Below are 14,514 nucleotides of genomic sequence, written 5' to 3' on the forward strand. Positions count from 1 at the left end.
AGCAAGATAATAGTAAATAGTAATTCAGGAACATGTAGACTGACTATAATCGTATTTCAGGATCAGGGAATAAGACACAGAAGAATTATCATGGAAAATAAAAAACATCGCATTAGGCTCTGTGTATCATGTATGAATGTAAAATGTAGATACATAGTAGTATTTTGAAAATCGGATTTCAAAGAACAGGTAATAGGATACAGAGGAATTACAATGGAAAACAAATACATTGCATTAGGCCCGTTTAAAATGTAGACATGCTATCTAGTAGTATTTTGAAAATCGTATTTAAAAAAAATAAGGAATAAGGTACAGAAGAATTATCATGAAAAAAAAAACATCGTGATTAGGCTCGTGGTATCAATTATGAATGTAAAATGTAGACCGCATTGATCTAGTTGTATTTCAAAAATCGGAAATAAGGTACAAAAGAATTATCATGGAAAATAAAAACATCGCGATTAGGCTTTGTGTATCACATATGTATGTAAAATGTAGACATGTTATCTAAAGTAGTACTATTTCAAAATCAGATACAGAATAATCATCACAGATATTTATCAATTATCAATTGTGGGCCTTTTCTGTGAGAGAGAGAGAGAGAGAGAGAGAGAGAGAGAGAGAGAGAGAGTTACAAAACTGATAGGGTACACTAGATTCATGTAGAGGAAAATTGTGCCAAAGTGAATGAATCGGATGTGAATTTGTAACGTTAACACACTTTCTCACAATGAAATTAACTGACATTTATTACTTACTGTAACTGCATTTATATTTGATTTAATCAGTTGTATAAAGTAGAAGTATAGTGTTATGTGGTTATTACAGCAGTACTATGCATGATTGCTCTCTTCAGAGGGTGTAATCCTGCATAGTAGTGCTTATAACTACATAGTAGACGCACGACTACACAACCCCAATACATACCACACATAAAACAAACTCTGGTTCGAAAGTGTTACATGAACTTACCTCTGGAAGAATTCAAGGGTGCACGCTGCCTCCTCCTGATATTGCAGATTCAGAATATAGAAGGTGGAGAAACATGTCACAATCCCTGTTAGAAATGGGCGGTAGTTTGGACCCTTCACAAACGACATTAAGGATTCAATGCTGACCATCCACTTTTGATGATTACCTTGTCGGTTCACCTGAAAAAAAGAATTTATCATATTCAATTTAAGATATAGATCCACATGTCAACTATGATTAGATTCCTTTTAGGATTTTGTCCAAACAAAATTCAATACAGAAAAAAAAAAAAAAAAACATTTAGTGTTCAAAAGTTGATTTAAATATGTATATGTTGATCATTATTACTCTAGTGAATGAAAACAAACATACCTAGTAATAATATCAGTAGGGTCACAGGTAGGCTTGGAAGACTCAACATCAGCTACAGTCGCACATCCCTTAGCAAAAAAAAAAAGAAAGGCACTGAACAACTCTTCATGATGTGTGTGTGTGTGGAGTGAGAAAGTGAATGTAATCTCTGTGAGTGTGTTGTGTGTGTGTGTGTGTGTGTATGTGTGTAAGGAGTGAGTTGTCTGCAAGGTGAGTATGAAAGGTGTGTGTGTGTGTGTGTGTGTATGTGTGTCTGCCGTTGAATGATTAAAAGTGATGAGGCGGGTGTGATAAGATGTTTGTGTGAGGAATGTGTGTGCAAAGTGAGGGTGCTTGCTTTTGAAATTGTCTGTCTTATCAAAACCACATTGTTTATGGTTTCTATATATGTGTGTCTAAAGACCTAGATAGATAGATAGATAGATAGATAGATACTTTATTGATCCCCAGGGGAAATTCAAGACCTGCATGTCTCAATCATGGCAATCTGGAACACAGCATGGAAGGTCTATATTGGGTATATTGTCATGAATTTAGGTATGGCTCACATAAATAGACGCAGTGGACTGATGCCCACACATATGACATGTAAACATCTTCCTGTTGCATGCCGCTAGCTCAAATGAACTCAGGAGGAATACCATACACGTGTCATGCAACCACCTCTGCTATGGAAAGCTAGCTAGGCTACTAACTAGCATTAGCTTTCTAAACTGTCAACTGAAGGACTTAACACAACTTTAAGTAATTACCAGCACGGGCGAAATCCATGCATACAAGTAAACACTGAAAGCAGTAGTCACACTACACTGATCCGTTTGTGCCATATTGTTTATTTGGCCACTGGTTTATTAAACTGATGATGCTACCAGAATGTACAAGGATTTGGTATGGAAACTTTCACTAACATAGCCTACCTTAGTTTTACAACATATTACAAAATACTAGTAGAGCAAACCAAAACTTTAACCGTACAACGATTTTCATTATTACTCTTGGAGATGAAAAGGGATGTCGGCAGTCTGAGAATACTTTTCAGGAAGTCACACCTTTTCTCTGCATGTTCTGAAGTATGCTGGGTATGCAGAGCTAAAAGTGTTTTGTAGAAGCCGCGGCTCAGCATAGAGCTGCAACACTTCTTTGAAACTGATGATGCTGTACAGTAAATTAAATGCGTAAATAAAAAATTATATGACTACTACTAATCCAAAGCAAAGCCCGACCACCCAGAAGACCTCCATCAGTGAAGCGTGCACCAGTCTAAGGTCTGACTAATGAAACGTTATAGGGCAAAAGAAACCCAGCTCTCCCATAAAATGTTTGAATAACAAGTCGAGACGCAGTGGGGGCCTGGGCAGGTGTGACGCCACATTAGGAGCCCACTCATGTTATGGCCTCAAGGTCACGACCCACGACCCCGTGATCTGACTTCTCCCAGAGCAGACAAACCCCCCCCCCGGTCCTCATACTCTCCCCTCTTGCCCCAGTTGCCCCACTCTCCCTTAAGTGCAGAAATATAGAATGGGAAAACACAGTGTGGGACAGTGCTCTACTGACCCCCACCCCCATGGGCTGTGGGGTTTTCGACCAGATCATCCCAAAATAGCAACCATATGGGGCCTGAAGTTTTACCTCAGAGAGTTACAGCAGTCAGTGAAGCAATGGCAGGGTGGAGAATGAGTGAGACAGACTGAGAAAAACGGTTGTGGCTGTGTTTGAGTGGAGAGGCAGAGACATGCGGGGAGAGAGAGAGAGGAAGTGTGGAGGGGTGTGGGTGGGTGGGTGGATGAACGTGTCTGAGGGAGGATGCTTGACTCGTAGAGGAGCTGTTTTTCCGTCATGTGACTCGCCAGTGTGCGAGGGCATCAGATAGATTGGGGTGGGAAGAAGGGAAGGAGGAGGAGCAGCGTAGATTACATTATCTATTCTTTAGCACAATAACAAGCGCAGCAAGACTCTGGCCTGGAGGCTTAACGAGCAAGGCCACAGCCTCGCCCGACAGAGAGGAGAGGAAAACAGAGTCAGACAGGAGAGAGGAAAGGAGAAGAGAGGGGAGAGGAGGGGAGAAGAGAGTGGAGGCAAGGACAAAAGAGGAGGAGAGGAGAGAAGAGGATAGCTGAGCAGGGAGAGGAGGAGAGAGGCGAGGTGAGGGGGTTAAATGCTCACAGAGCAGAGGTACAGTTGTAGAGTGTAATGCTGAGTAATGATTTCCTCCTGGGTCATTTTGCAATCAGGTTTTCACAACAGACGAGGCAGACTTGTTCACTTACAGGCTGTAGGGCATAGACACACACACACACACACACACACACACACACACACACACACACACACAAATGCATAACTAGACTCCACACACACAAAAATGCACTTAATGCATTTACTTAACAAACGTGTTAGTCTGTCAGCACATAATGCTGACCACTAAATGCTAAGCAGCTGGTCTGGTACAGAGGGCTTTGGGTAAAGCTGAACAAAATGGCATCATCTGTGCACCAGGCCTCTCTCCCCCTCCTCCTCCTCCTCCTCCTCCTCCTCCCTCTCCTCCTCTTCCTGTCCATCCCTCTTTTCTTTCCCTCTCCTTCTTTCTCTCTGTCCTCTCTTCACCCCCCCTATACTTCTGCCCAGAACATCCCCTGGTCATTCATCAAGCTGGGTAAATATGCAGCCGGCCTGGGGCACCATCTATTTCACATTAGCAGAGCGGTCAGATCCGCAGGGACTCCTCGCCCAAATACAGAGCACTCATACCAGCTTCTCAAAGAGACATTTAACAGAAGGACTCTCCAACAATGTCTCAGAGACTTTTATTGTGTTGCTGTTTATTGAGTTGCCCTTGATGTTTTTTATTTCCCCTCCTCTGGCTTTTGTTGTACTTGTATTGGAGTTTTGCTCACTTGAAATTGTAAATTGAATTGTTTACAATTCAACAAGATTACTGTAAAACCTCTTAGCCATTAACCAAGAGCCTTGACGGACTGTTCCATGTCCTGTCATGTGGTTGAGATCGAGGTTTGTACACCATATAAATATCAGCAATGATGTGACATGTTAATTGCTGCATTTGGAACAGAACTAGGTTCACACACATTGACACAAACGGTGAGAATTCTGGCCAGTGTAAAATGGCTCCATCTTTTTTTTTTTTCGGTTAGCGGCCTTTCCCCCCCTGCAGCTGTAGGAAGTGAATTTGGCTGATATCCGGAGCAGGGATCTGGATCCACTGCCAGTGGGAAACTGGACTTCCAGGGCGGAACAATCACATGTGTCACGTTAACTGGCGTCCCCCTGGAGATACTTTTACACTCTGCTTATGAGAGCCAATCCTGGACCTGTTCCCTTGCGTTAGAATGGGAATGTGGTTTTGACTTTTTCATTTTTGGTTTTACGTTTTTTTTATCAGGAACATTCCCCATGCTATACTCCACGTCTGGATTTTGCTGGACAAAAGCAAGAAGAGCCTGGATCTCCCATCAAAGTGCATACCGTATAGGCCATTATACAAATGGGCCGCAGCTATAGATGCTTACTAATGTCTATAACATGTTTACTACACATGCTGTTAGTCTATGTTGCCCTGCCCATACAGATGCTTATTATTTCCTCTGCCTTGAAAAGATTTACGGTTCTTGTACAAAGGAGTAGTATAGATGATCACTGGAGCATTTCTCTGTATATTGACCTATACAGTAGAAACAGCTGTACTCTGCAAGGGTGGGGATTTACTGACAAACGTGGGCCCACTTTCTCTTATGGATAGTAACATCCACAGATTATTTTCACTCCTCTGATCAATGCGTGAGATACAGGAAGTGACCTGACCTGGGTGTTGTGTGTATTTTTGATCACCATGGGAAACATTTTGAAGAAGCGCTGTCTTCCGCAAACCTCTTGCTGAAGTGCTATGCAAGTTTAAAGGTTTAGGTTGTTTATGTAAGGGGATGCTTTCATCCCCAGCAGCAAAGGTTGCACAGCTCAGTGTTTCTTTTGAGTTTCAGGTCACTGGGTGGGTAAGTGTCCGAACGTGATCACAGCGGAGATCCCCCTTGCTGGTGTGGGTGGATAGGGTGTGTGTGTGTGTGTTGGTGGTGGGGGCAGAAGAGGTTGGGTGGGGTGGGGTCAAGGGGGGAGATCTGGGATAAAAGCTTCGACAACCAACGGGGAGTATTATGTCATTCCGGGGGTGGACCTGTGACTCCGTTTTCGCGGCCAATAAAACTGGGGGACGCCAGGGAGTACATCTGGAGAGCCGGAGGATCTGGAACTGGACACCGGCAGGCAGCTCTGTGGCCTTGGCTCCGAAGATGGGATGGGATAGGATGGTGTGGGGTGGGAGATGGTGGTCATGGTGGAGGAGGGGTAGAAAGGGCAGTGTATGGAGAGTATAGAGGTGTGTGTGTGTGTGTGTGTGTGTGTGTGTGGTGGGGGTCCCTCTTTGCCGATCCTCTGGGGCAGCTGTAGCTGCTGCTGATGGCTCTCTCCTAATGGAGAGTGGGGCGTCTGCTGCCTCCATACATCCTGCCTAATTCAGTACTGCTGAGAGTCAGCTCATGTTCCTGCTGGCCTGAGCCCTGTGCTGTGCTGGGACGGCCCATGCATTAGGTTATTAACCCATTTGTCTCACGAAATATATGCAGCAGCCCATATGATACACAGGCACATATGACCCCCCTCTCCTTTCCTCGTCCCTTCCTCCACTTCCCTCTCCATGCCCTACTCATGCTCTTGTATACATACACAGGATGCTCATGTGTACACAATGGGGAGAAAGTATAGACTGCAACTAAATTGACACAATAAGCTAAGAGTAATTGAGAGTATAATTAAAAGGCCTTCAAGCTTTAGTTGGTAAGACTGTTATTATATTATTTACATTTACAACATGTATTCATTTAAGCGACTTACAACAATGGAATAACTTTTAGACTATTAACATTTAAGAATTTTTAGAGGCAACTACTACAGCAATATAATATATAATAACATTCAAGCTATTAACATTTAAGCATTTTAACATTTAAACTGTTAAACTACAGGGCTACAGATACAGCTACAGAATAACGTTTAACTACAGTGCAGAGGAGAATATAGCTAGGAGTCATCGCTGTATCTGTCAATAGTACTAGAGGATAGGAGTGCCTACATATTAAGTACTAGTAGAAGTAATTGTATTGTATACATGGATTTTCAGTGAAAAGTTTAGTAGTAGGATACAGAATATAGATCCTAAAGTAAACATACATGCATAGGTATGATTTGGTGTGTGTGGGTGTCTGTGTTTTTTGTGTGTGTCTCAGTAACATCAAAACGCCAGGATGGCATTTCATCTATCATGTGAAAACATTAAAGTGGAGCTGCTCTCTCTCTCTCTGTGTGTGTGTGTGTGTGGCAGACAAGACAGAGAGAGAAATAGGGTGAGAGTGAATGCTAATCGAGAGCTCATTTACAAGATTAACTCTGTCTCTGACTCTAACTTTATTAGTCTGAGAGCTGCTTTGTCATGCCAGTTTGTGAGGACGAGTATGCAGGGCAAGAGACAGAGAGAGAGTGAGAGCCTTTGGCCCATCATGTTAAAACAGTCTGCTGATGCCAAGCAGTCCACTGTTGCTGACCACTTCTCATCTGTGCTGTACCACGCTGACTGATTTGGGGGTCAGTTTTTCAATCCGTGAAGCCGGACGGGCACTCAGCAAATGTAAGGCCTTTTTTATGTGAGGTAATGAGGTCCATCTCTGTTCGTGGTTGGATTCCAGCAACTTATAAAGACAGATGTGGACTGGACTGTGATCATAATGCTGCTTTATCCTGGTCCACCCAGTTTCAGTTTTAAATGGGTTTAACCAATTGAACTCCACTTGATATACAGTAGGGCTACTTTTTCACTCATACCACCAGGAATGGTCAAAATGATTGCAAACACCCAATCACATTCTAAGGAATAATCGTATATCACTGTAGCCTTCAAGATGTCAGAGTTGACATCTTGAAGTTGTATGGCTCCCTGTATTCAGGAGCCTACAGAGAGGTCTTTACCATCCAAAAATCATATCTTTATGTACTACCTTCGTTCAAACATAGCAGCGTAACTATGTTCTCTTGCATACTGTATAGCCAAGTTGCACAGCCGTAAAGAAAATATTACTAGTATAAACCAACCTTGAACCCTCAAGTACCACCACATATCAAAAGGCTTAAGAGCAGGTGGGTGGGGCTGAGTATCCATTTCCTTATTTGAAAGTGTTGTCTGTTCTTGTGTGTTGACAAGGTGAACTGTGTGTAAAATGACCAGAGGGCTATTTGAGCAATTGGGCAATTTGGAGCCAATTTTATTAACACATTTTCCTTCTGGGTAGTGTCGGCTCATCCTCCGAAAATTGCTAAAGGGAGAGGTAACCGAGGAAGGAGTGTGTTTCTTTTTTGTTATCCCCCTGGGCAACGTGCCTGGACATTATCTCCATTTGTGATCAATGTAAAAGCTTCCTCCTTGGCGAGGCGCCATTTTGAATTAACAAAATAGTTGGTTCCCCCCGCTCTTTCTGACATATTAGGGTCAACTAGCCAGGAAATTGATCTTGTCTGCGGGGAGATGGCTCTAGGGTTACCTGGCTGGGATTTCGTCTGATGACTTCGCAGTTCCTCTCCGTGAGGAGTAATGAGCTGTGGTAATTACTGTAAATCAGATGAGCAAAAAATAAACAGACTAGCGCAGCCAAACATGAGCAAAGATGGCTTAAGAGCTTTAATGTCTCTCTCACTCTGTCTTAGGGGCCCAGATTCACCAAGTAGACATTCACATTCAGGTATCAGTTCATTTCCTTTCCAGTGTTTTTTTGTAGTTCAGACTGTGTGTAGATGAGAAGGCCACAGGTGGCAATAACTCTAGAAATGAACATATGGGCGTAAGATGGGAGTAGGCCTACAGACATTTAGCATACCTGTTGTATAAAACTTTTAAAGCAGTTGTAAGGATTTTTTGTGGGTTCAAAGTCTTTTCTACCAGGACGGTCTGTCTTGGACTGCAGAACTACCCAGTGCAGTCCTGTTCAACTAGAGGGAGCAACAGGGGTGTTAATGGATCCCTCACACCATCATTAACCATTCAACTGACTTTGAAGATCATAACAAAAAGATAGAAAAAGGAGGTGACAGTGTTGCATACCGTTGCTTTAATGTCGCAATTAATCGATAGAGCAAGTCATGCAAATTGTGACATGTTAGACCTTTTTCCTGATAATTTCATATGAAAGAAGGTGTCTCCTTTAAACCTCCACTGCACTATAGTCGCTGTGGTTTCCATATAAGCTACCCATTGGAGCTATCTGACTCTTGTTAACCAAGTTGTTTACCATGACAGTAGAAACTCTTCTGCTGTGCTCTCTGGTTTCTCATATTCACCCTGTTTTAACCTATAGCTCTCAGTGCCCTTCGGGTCCATCCTAAAGTCCTCACTACAGACAGCAATATTAACATCCAGTTCACGATGGGACATTTCATTAATCCGGTCCTGTTTTTGCAGACAGGGAGGCTAACAGTCTAAATGGTCTGGAACTTAGCCTCACTCCTTCGCCCCCCCCTCTCTCTCTCTTCCACAGCCTCTGGCTCTGTCTCTCTCTTTATAAGCCCATCAGAGATTGTAGCGGAAACTGTGTCTGTTTATCTAGCCTCCAAAATCCTACCCAAACAAAACTGTTACTCAGAGAGAAAACACAGACCTATTGCCTAGCACGTTCTCTTATTGTCTCAGTGCTCATCTGCGGTCAATCACAGAAGTGGCAATGGTGATGTCAGTAGCGCTGAAGTGTTGATCTGGTTAACCGTATAGACAGTGTTGCTAAGGAGGGGCTTGTCTGGCTAACCTCAAGTCAACCACTGCTCTGTGGTGTTGTAGAAGGATGAAGAAAGATGATAGAAACTAAAAATAAGAGATGAAAGAAATAAACATGTGGATTATCTGTGTTCTCGTCCAGCGCAGTAATAGAACTAATATTTAGATATTTAGAAATGATCTTACAAAGATGACTCATTTAATGAATAAAACAATTATTTGCTTAAAATGCTTGTTGCATTGCATTTGATCTTTGATAGACTGTCTGAATGATTAGTAGTCGAAAAAGAACTAATAAAAGGACTTGAAACAGAAACAAAGTCTTGGTCTGACTCTATAGCCTTAGCTGGCCACAGGGGAAGGGGGCTGGATGGAAATTTTAATTGCTGCTGATTCCTTTTGAGTGGGGGTGGGGGCGTTGTCCATTTGGTCAGAAAACCCAAAAGCTTGAGGTCTTTTAAAGTGATGTCCACCCTAACCCGTAGCAGATGGTTTACAGAACTCCTCATCAGAAACCACTTTTATATATTTTACATGCAACCAGACCCTTCCTTTCAACATGTCACGCATACATTTCTGCTGCTTCTCTTTGCTCTTTGTGGCACTTGCTAGGTTGACTGGTATTGTGGTGCTCAAAGTCTTTGGGTTTCCTAACTTACTGTAGTCTGAATGGTGTATCTCGATTGTAAATTGATTTGGATAGAAATGTCTGCAAAAATGAATACATGTAAGTTGACACTGAGATTATCTGTTGCTGTAAGGCTTCCATATTCTAAATCATTCCCCCATCCCCAAGTAATTTCCTTGACCACCTGGTGTCTGTATACGCTATATTTAACTGAAGTACTGTATCCATATGTCCACACTAGCTCAAGTACTGTGTCCCCAAGCGATGCGGTAATTCATCTAATGTTCAGCTGCGATGCTCGTCAATGGAGACAGACAACTCATTTCTTCCTCCAACCCTCTCTCTCTTTCCCTCTCTCTCTCACTGTCTTTCTCCTCTGGTCTACTGTCATTCTGACATCCATCTAGGGCAGGCCCTGAACTGGACTCTGCTTAATAGCGTGTGTGTGATTTGTTAATATTTTTCACCCCCGTCTCTGAAATCCAGGAGTCTACTGTAATAAATTGCAGGCAGGAATTCCACAGAACTGCCGCATGTGAAAGGGTCCCTCTGTGCCAGTCCAGACAATGAGACGATTTTTTGAGGACTCTATATTTATCGTCACTCTCATTTGCAGGGCTCAGAGAGAGAGAGAGAGAGAGAGAGAGAAAGAAAGAAAGAGAGAGACATGAGAGAGGGAGAAGGAGACGAGAGAGAGAGAGAGTGTGTACAAGGCCCCTGTGGGAGAAAAAACCCTTTCTCTGTGTAGGAAGGTCAACGAAGACAGAGGGGACAGTGGCACACTGAGGTCCTTCAGCGTTTCATTACGAAATTCCTCTGGCCCGGCCGCCTTCCTTGCCCTCACTGGAAACCAAATATTCCACACAGTCCCATGCGTCTCATTCAGCCTCTTCAGGCAGATAAAAACGCCAAAGAAAATAGCCTGTCTGTCGTACGCTGTGACTCGTAGTTGAGTACTGAGTAGTTGTTTGTTGACAAAAATCAAAATAATAAACATGATGTGCCTAATATTCCAGTATGGTCAATGTTGCAGGACAGAAATAAAGCCAGTGTGAGACAGAGCTGCCCTGAGCTGTGCATTATTTTCCCTGTTATTTTCTTTGTCATACCATGTTGCCTTTTCCTCCTTGCTGTCCCTGGGCTGTTTCGGGTGGTCTCTCTACTCTATGGCGTCAAGCAGTCTCTCTTTTTTTCTCTTCCCTGTGCAGTGCTGCTGCCCACGTTAACAACTTTTAATGTGGACGAAAAAAACGGGATGTCGTTCAGTGGCAACATTGAGGACTTGTTTGGCTACACTGTGCAGCAGTTTGAGAACAACGAGGGGAAATGGTGAGTGTTCAGAAAACGGCATCTCAGTGGTTACATTTCAGCTCAGCAGTGACTTCTCAGCTCACTTTTTCTAAATCAGTGGGCCCTCGAGATGTCACTTGCACCAAGGCATGTGTTTTTCAGATGTTCACACACACACAAGTGTTCCTGGTTTAATTCATGTTCACCCCACCCCACCTCCACAACATTGTTGCCCTCTCTAACATGCGCTGGTTAAACAGAAGTTGACATTTCATGGTCTAAAGTAGCATCAGGCTCCACACCATCTGTAATACATCAACATCTCCTCACCAGACCTCCCTAAGAGACAGGCAGTATGCCCTATGCGCCAGCATTGCATTCGGATCTAATCAGATATCGGGGGGGGAATCAGGTCATGGGACAAAGCCTCTGACTTATTTTGAAAACATGTCAGATGTCAGTCTCAGCCTTGTCTTCTTGCATTATAATCACCTTCCTTACCAATGCCAACATAGCATGAAGTGTAGGAAGAGGGTAGGAAGTCAGAGGACTCTCATTTTATGATATGATAACCATGTAATGTTGGTCAGGTTTATACATAGACTGTATGGGTTTATACAATAAGAGTTACATTGCAGTGCACATCTAGGGATAGCCATGGGGTAATTTAGGAGTGTTTGAGGGAGGGAGTGATTAGTGTGTTTACTGTGTTTGAGAAGTTGAATCCGATCCAATGACTTGTGTAAGCGCAGCTGAAAGTAGTGTGATTCAAACCGAAAACAGCGATGGTTTCCTCAAGTGGAGGATGTATTTTAGTTTAGACAAACATAACAAAATGTTCTGGTACAATCCAATACCATTTTCATAAATTGTCCCCAAAACCTTGGCTTCTTCCTGTCAAATAGCATCCAATAGCACCAATCAGTCAACTGGAGGAAGAATTGCCACCCAGGAAGAATGCCTATTTGTAGACAATGTAGACTCATTTTGCCACTTTCCAACACACAGAGCATAAAATCAATCAACCAGGTCTTTGCCTTGAATTGGATAAGCTGAGAACTTTTTACATGGTTGTAAATGACCCGCCACCCCTATGTCTATGTAGAGATGCTCCCAGCGGACCCATGGGGAAACCGTAGGAGTTCCCTATAGCTGACCACCACCACCTGCTCCTGCCCACTAATGAGACCAGTATGAGATATGCTGTTGACATGCTTTAGGTTGAAAGGTGTTGAGACACATAACCTTTTCATTGCCCCCAATGACCATCTCACTTTTCAGTGTCACGTTACACATCACCCACTGGTCAGAGCCATTCGGCATGGTGCATTAAAATACTTTTGGGGCTGAGAGTTGGGCTTTAAATTTCAAATGTCTTGAAAGTGCTGAGAATGGTTACATAAAGGGTCATTTAAATGCTCTGTGTTTTTTTTTGCACGTTTTCTGAAAGATTATGGATATGGAAGAAACAGCCTGTGAACATTTGGATCTATGTTTGTAGGAAAAGGGAGCATGAATCAGTCTTAACAATGTATCCTCAACATCCAAATTATCCTCAGAAGATGTAACGGATGACGCTCACATTAAATTGACTACTGAATAAACATTTATCCACACAAACTGGGGTCAGCTGACACTGGCTTCTCTTTTCCCATGACCTTTGGACAGGAATAGTTATATTAAGATACGTACATTATCAGAAAAAAAGCTTTTAATACTCCAAGATAGTTTTTTATATGACCAAAAAATTAAGATGATAATGATTGATTAGACGCAGTGAGTTCCGCAAAAGGGAAGCTGTGGCGCAACTGCCGGAGAAATGTGAGCCTGTTCTAGAGTATATCCATTATAGTTCATCAGGGTCCATTTGAGGCGAGGAATGTTAATGACCTTCGCTTGTTTACATGACGGCGAAAGATAGAGTATCACAACTTAGCGTCATATCAAAAAATCGGAGAGGGGAGTACACAAACATCCATCCTGTTAGTTCTGGTTGCAGGAACTCCACTGGTACATGCAGAAATGAAGATAGGTGGAAATACCGTTTGTTTTTGTTTTTGATTCATGCGTTTATTTTCACTATTCACTCAGCAAACATGCTGTACACAAAACATATTTTATTGTGTTTGCATTACTATAGTGTAAATATCAAATCCCTACAAGTTTGTTAAACTTGATAATGCTTGCTCCTTATTGCTTGTTTTTGGTCCCATCATTCTCTGTTCATTTCCCACCATACATCATCCAGAAAATCACATTTTTGTGTTTTTCCTTTCACATTATTTAAATGGGCTTCAGCTGTTGCCTCTGTTTTCCCATAAATCTCTAATGGGCTTCTGTGGTCTGGTACAAGTGTGGAACTTGTAACCCTTCAAACTCCACCCATTGGTTGAGGCTAACCCTTTGCCTTTGCAGGGTTCTGATTGGCTCACCCCTGGAGGGCCAACCAGAGAAGACGACGGGACAGGTCTACAAGTGTCCGGTGCGCGATGGCAAGGGTTCCGAATGCTTTAGAACCACCATAACAGGTGAGAATTAGTTAACACAGGAAGTCTCTCTCAATCTCTAGCTGTCTCTCTTCCTGTGTCATGCTAAACCTTTATCACGGTGTGTTTGATTGATGTTTCTTCATATTAATCTAATGTTAGCTAATGTAAGCTGTTAGTCAAATCTGTGCTATTAATCCATTCACATTAAACTTACATTTAACATAATCAAATATTAACACTGTTAAAATCCAAGTGGAAAATCATTGTTGAGTAAATTTGCCTTGAGGCTCAGTTAAATGTCTTTGTGTCAGTGAGGACCTGAACAGGACACTGAGAACAGCAACACAGGAAGGGCCTAAATAAACAGGATTCCAGTGCCCCATCCACGCATAATTACTGGACATCATCATTAACCAGATAGCCCAAAAAACGCCCCTGGTGGCATGCTGGGCGTTCAGAGTCCTCCTGTTGGACTTTGGCATTGATTTATTCTACTGCCAATCTTCTGTGCTTTAAACCAGCAATCATTTCCACATCATACAGCATACACTGAATACAAATATGAGTGGAAAAACTCTTGGTCTCATCATGTAATATGAACTGAAATATAATATTACTCCATGCTCACAAAAGCCTATTTCTCTCTAAGCCTGTGCTCAAATTCATATCTGTAGCATAACAATGCGGAATCCTAATGCAATAACTTTAATGAATGTATTGATATGAACCGTTATTAACTATAACTGATATTAACTATAGCGATAAACCTCTGACATTATTCCATTGCTGTACTTCTATTTTTGTTCAGCATAGTTGTGTTGAAGCCTGAGGGTATAAATGAGAAGTCTGAGTAGCCTTTGTCCACTAGCAAGACCTACTGATTATAAATACTGATTTCAGACGTAGGTGTTAGATTAATGAACATGGCTCAGGTCAAG

The 14,514-nt window shown here is 42.4% G+C and overlaps 1 protein-coding gene across 2 annotated transcripts in view; it reads left to right on the top strand.

Annotated features, from left to right (window-relative positions):
• Positions 1-14,514, top strand: part of itga1 (integrin, alpha 1) — a 47,630-nt gene that overhangs the window by 3,853 nt on the left and 29,263 nt on the right. For both annotated transcript variants that reach the window (XM_048258971.1, XM_048258972.1), the window contains exons 2-3: positions 11,006-11,126; positions 13,503-13,615. In XM_048258971.1, the coding sequence (XP_048114928.1) occupies positions 11,006-11,126; positions 13,503-13,615 (234 nt within the window). The remainder of the gene's footprint in view (positions 1-11,005; positions 11,127-13,502; positions 13,616-14,514) is intronic.

The sequence above is a fragment of the Alosa alosa genome, chromosome 12 (genome assembly GCF_017589495.1).
Source record: "Alosa alosa isolate M-15738 ecotype Scorff River chromosome 12, AALO_Geno_1.1, whole genome shotgun sequence".
NCBI lineage: Eukaryota > Metazoa > Chordata > Actinopteri > Clupeiformes > Clupeidae > Alosa > Alosa alosa.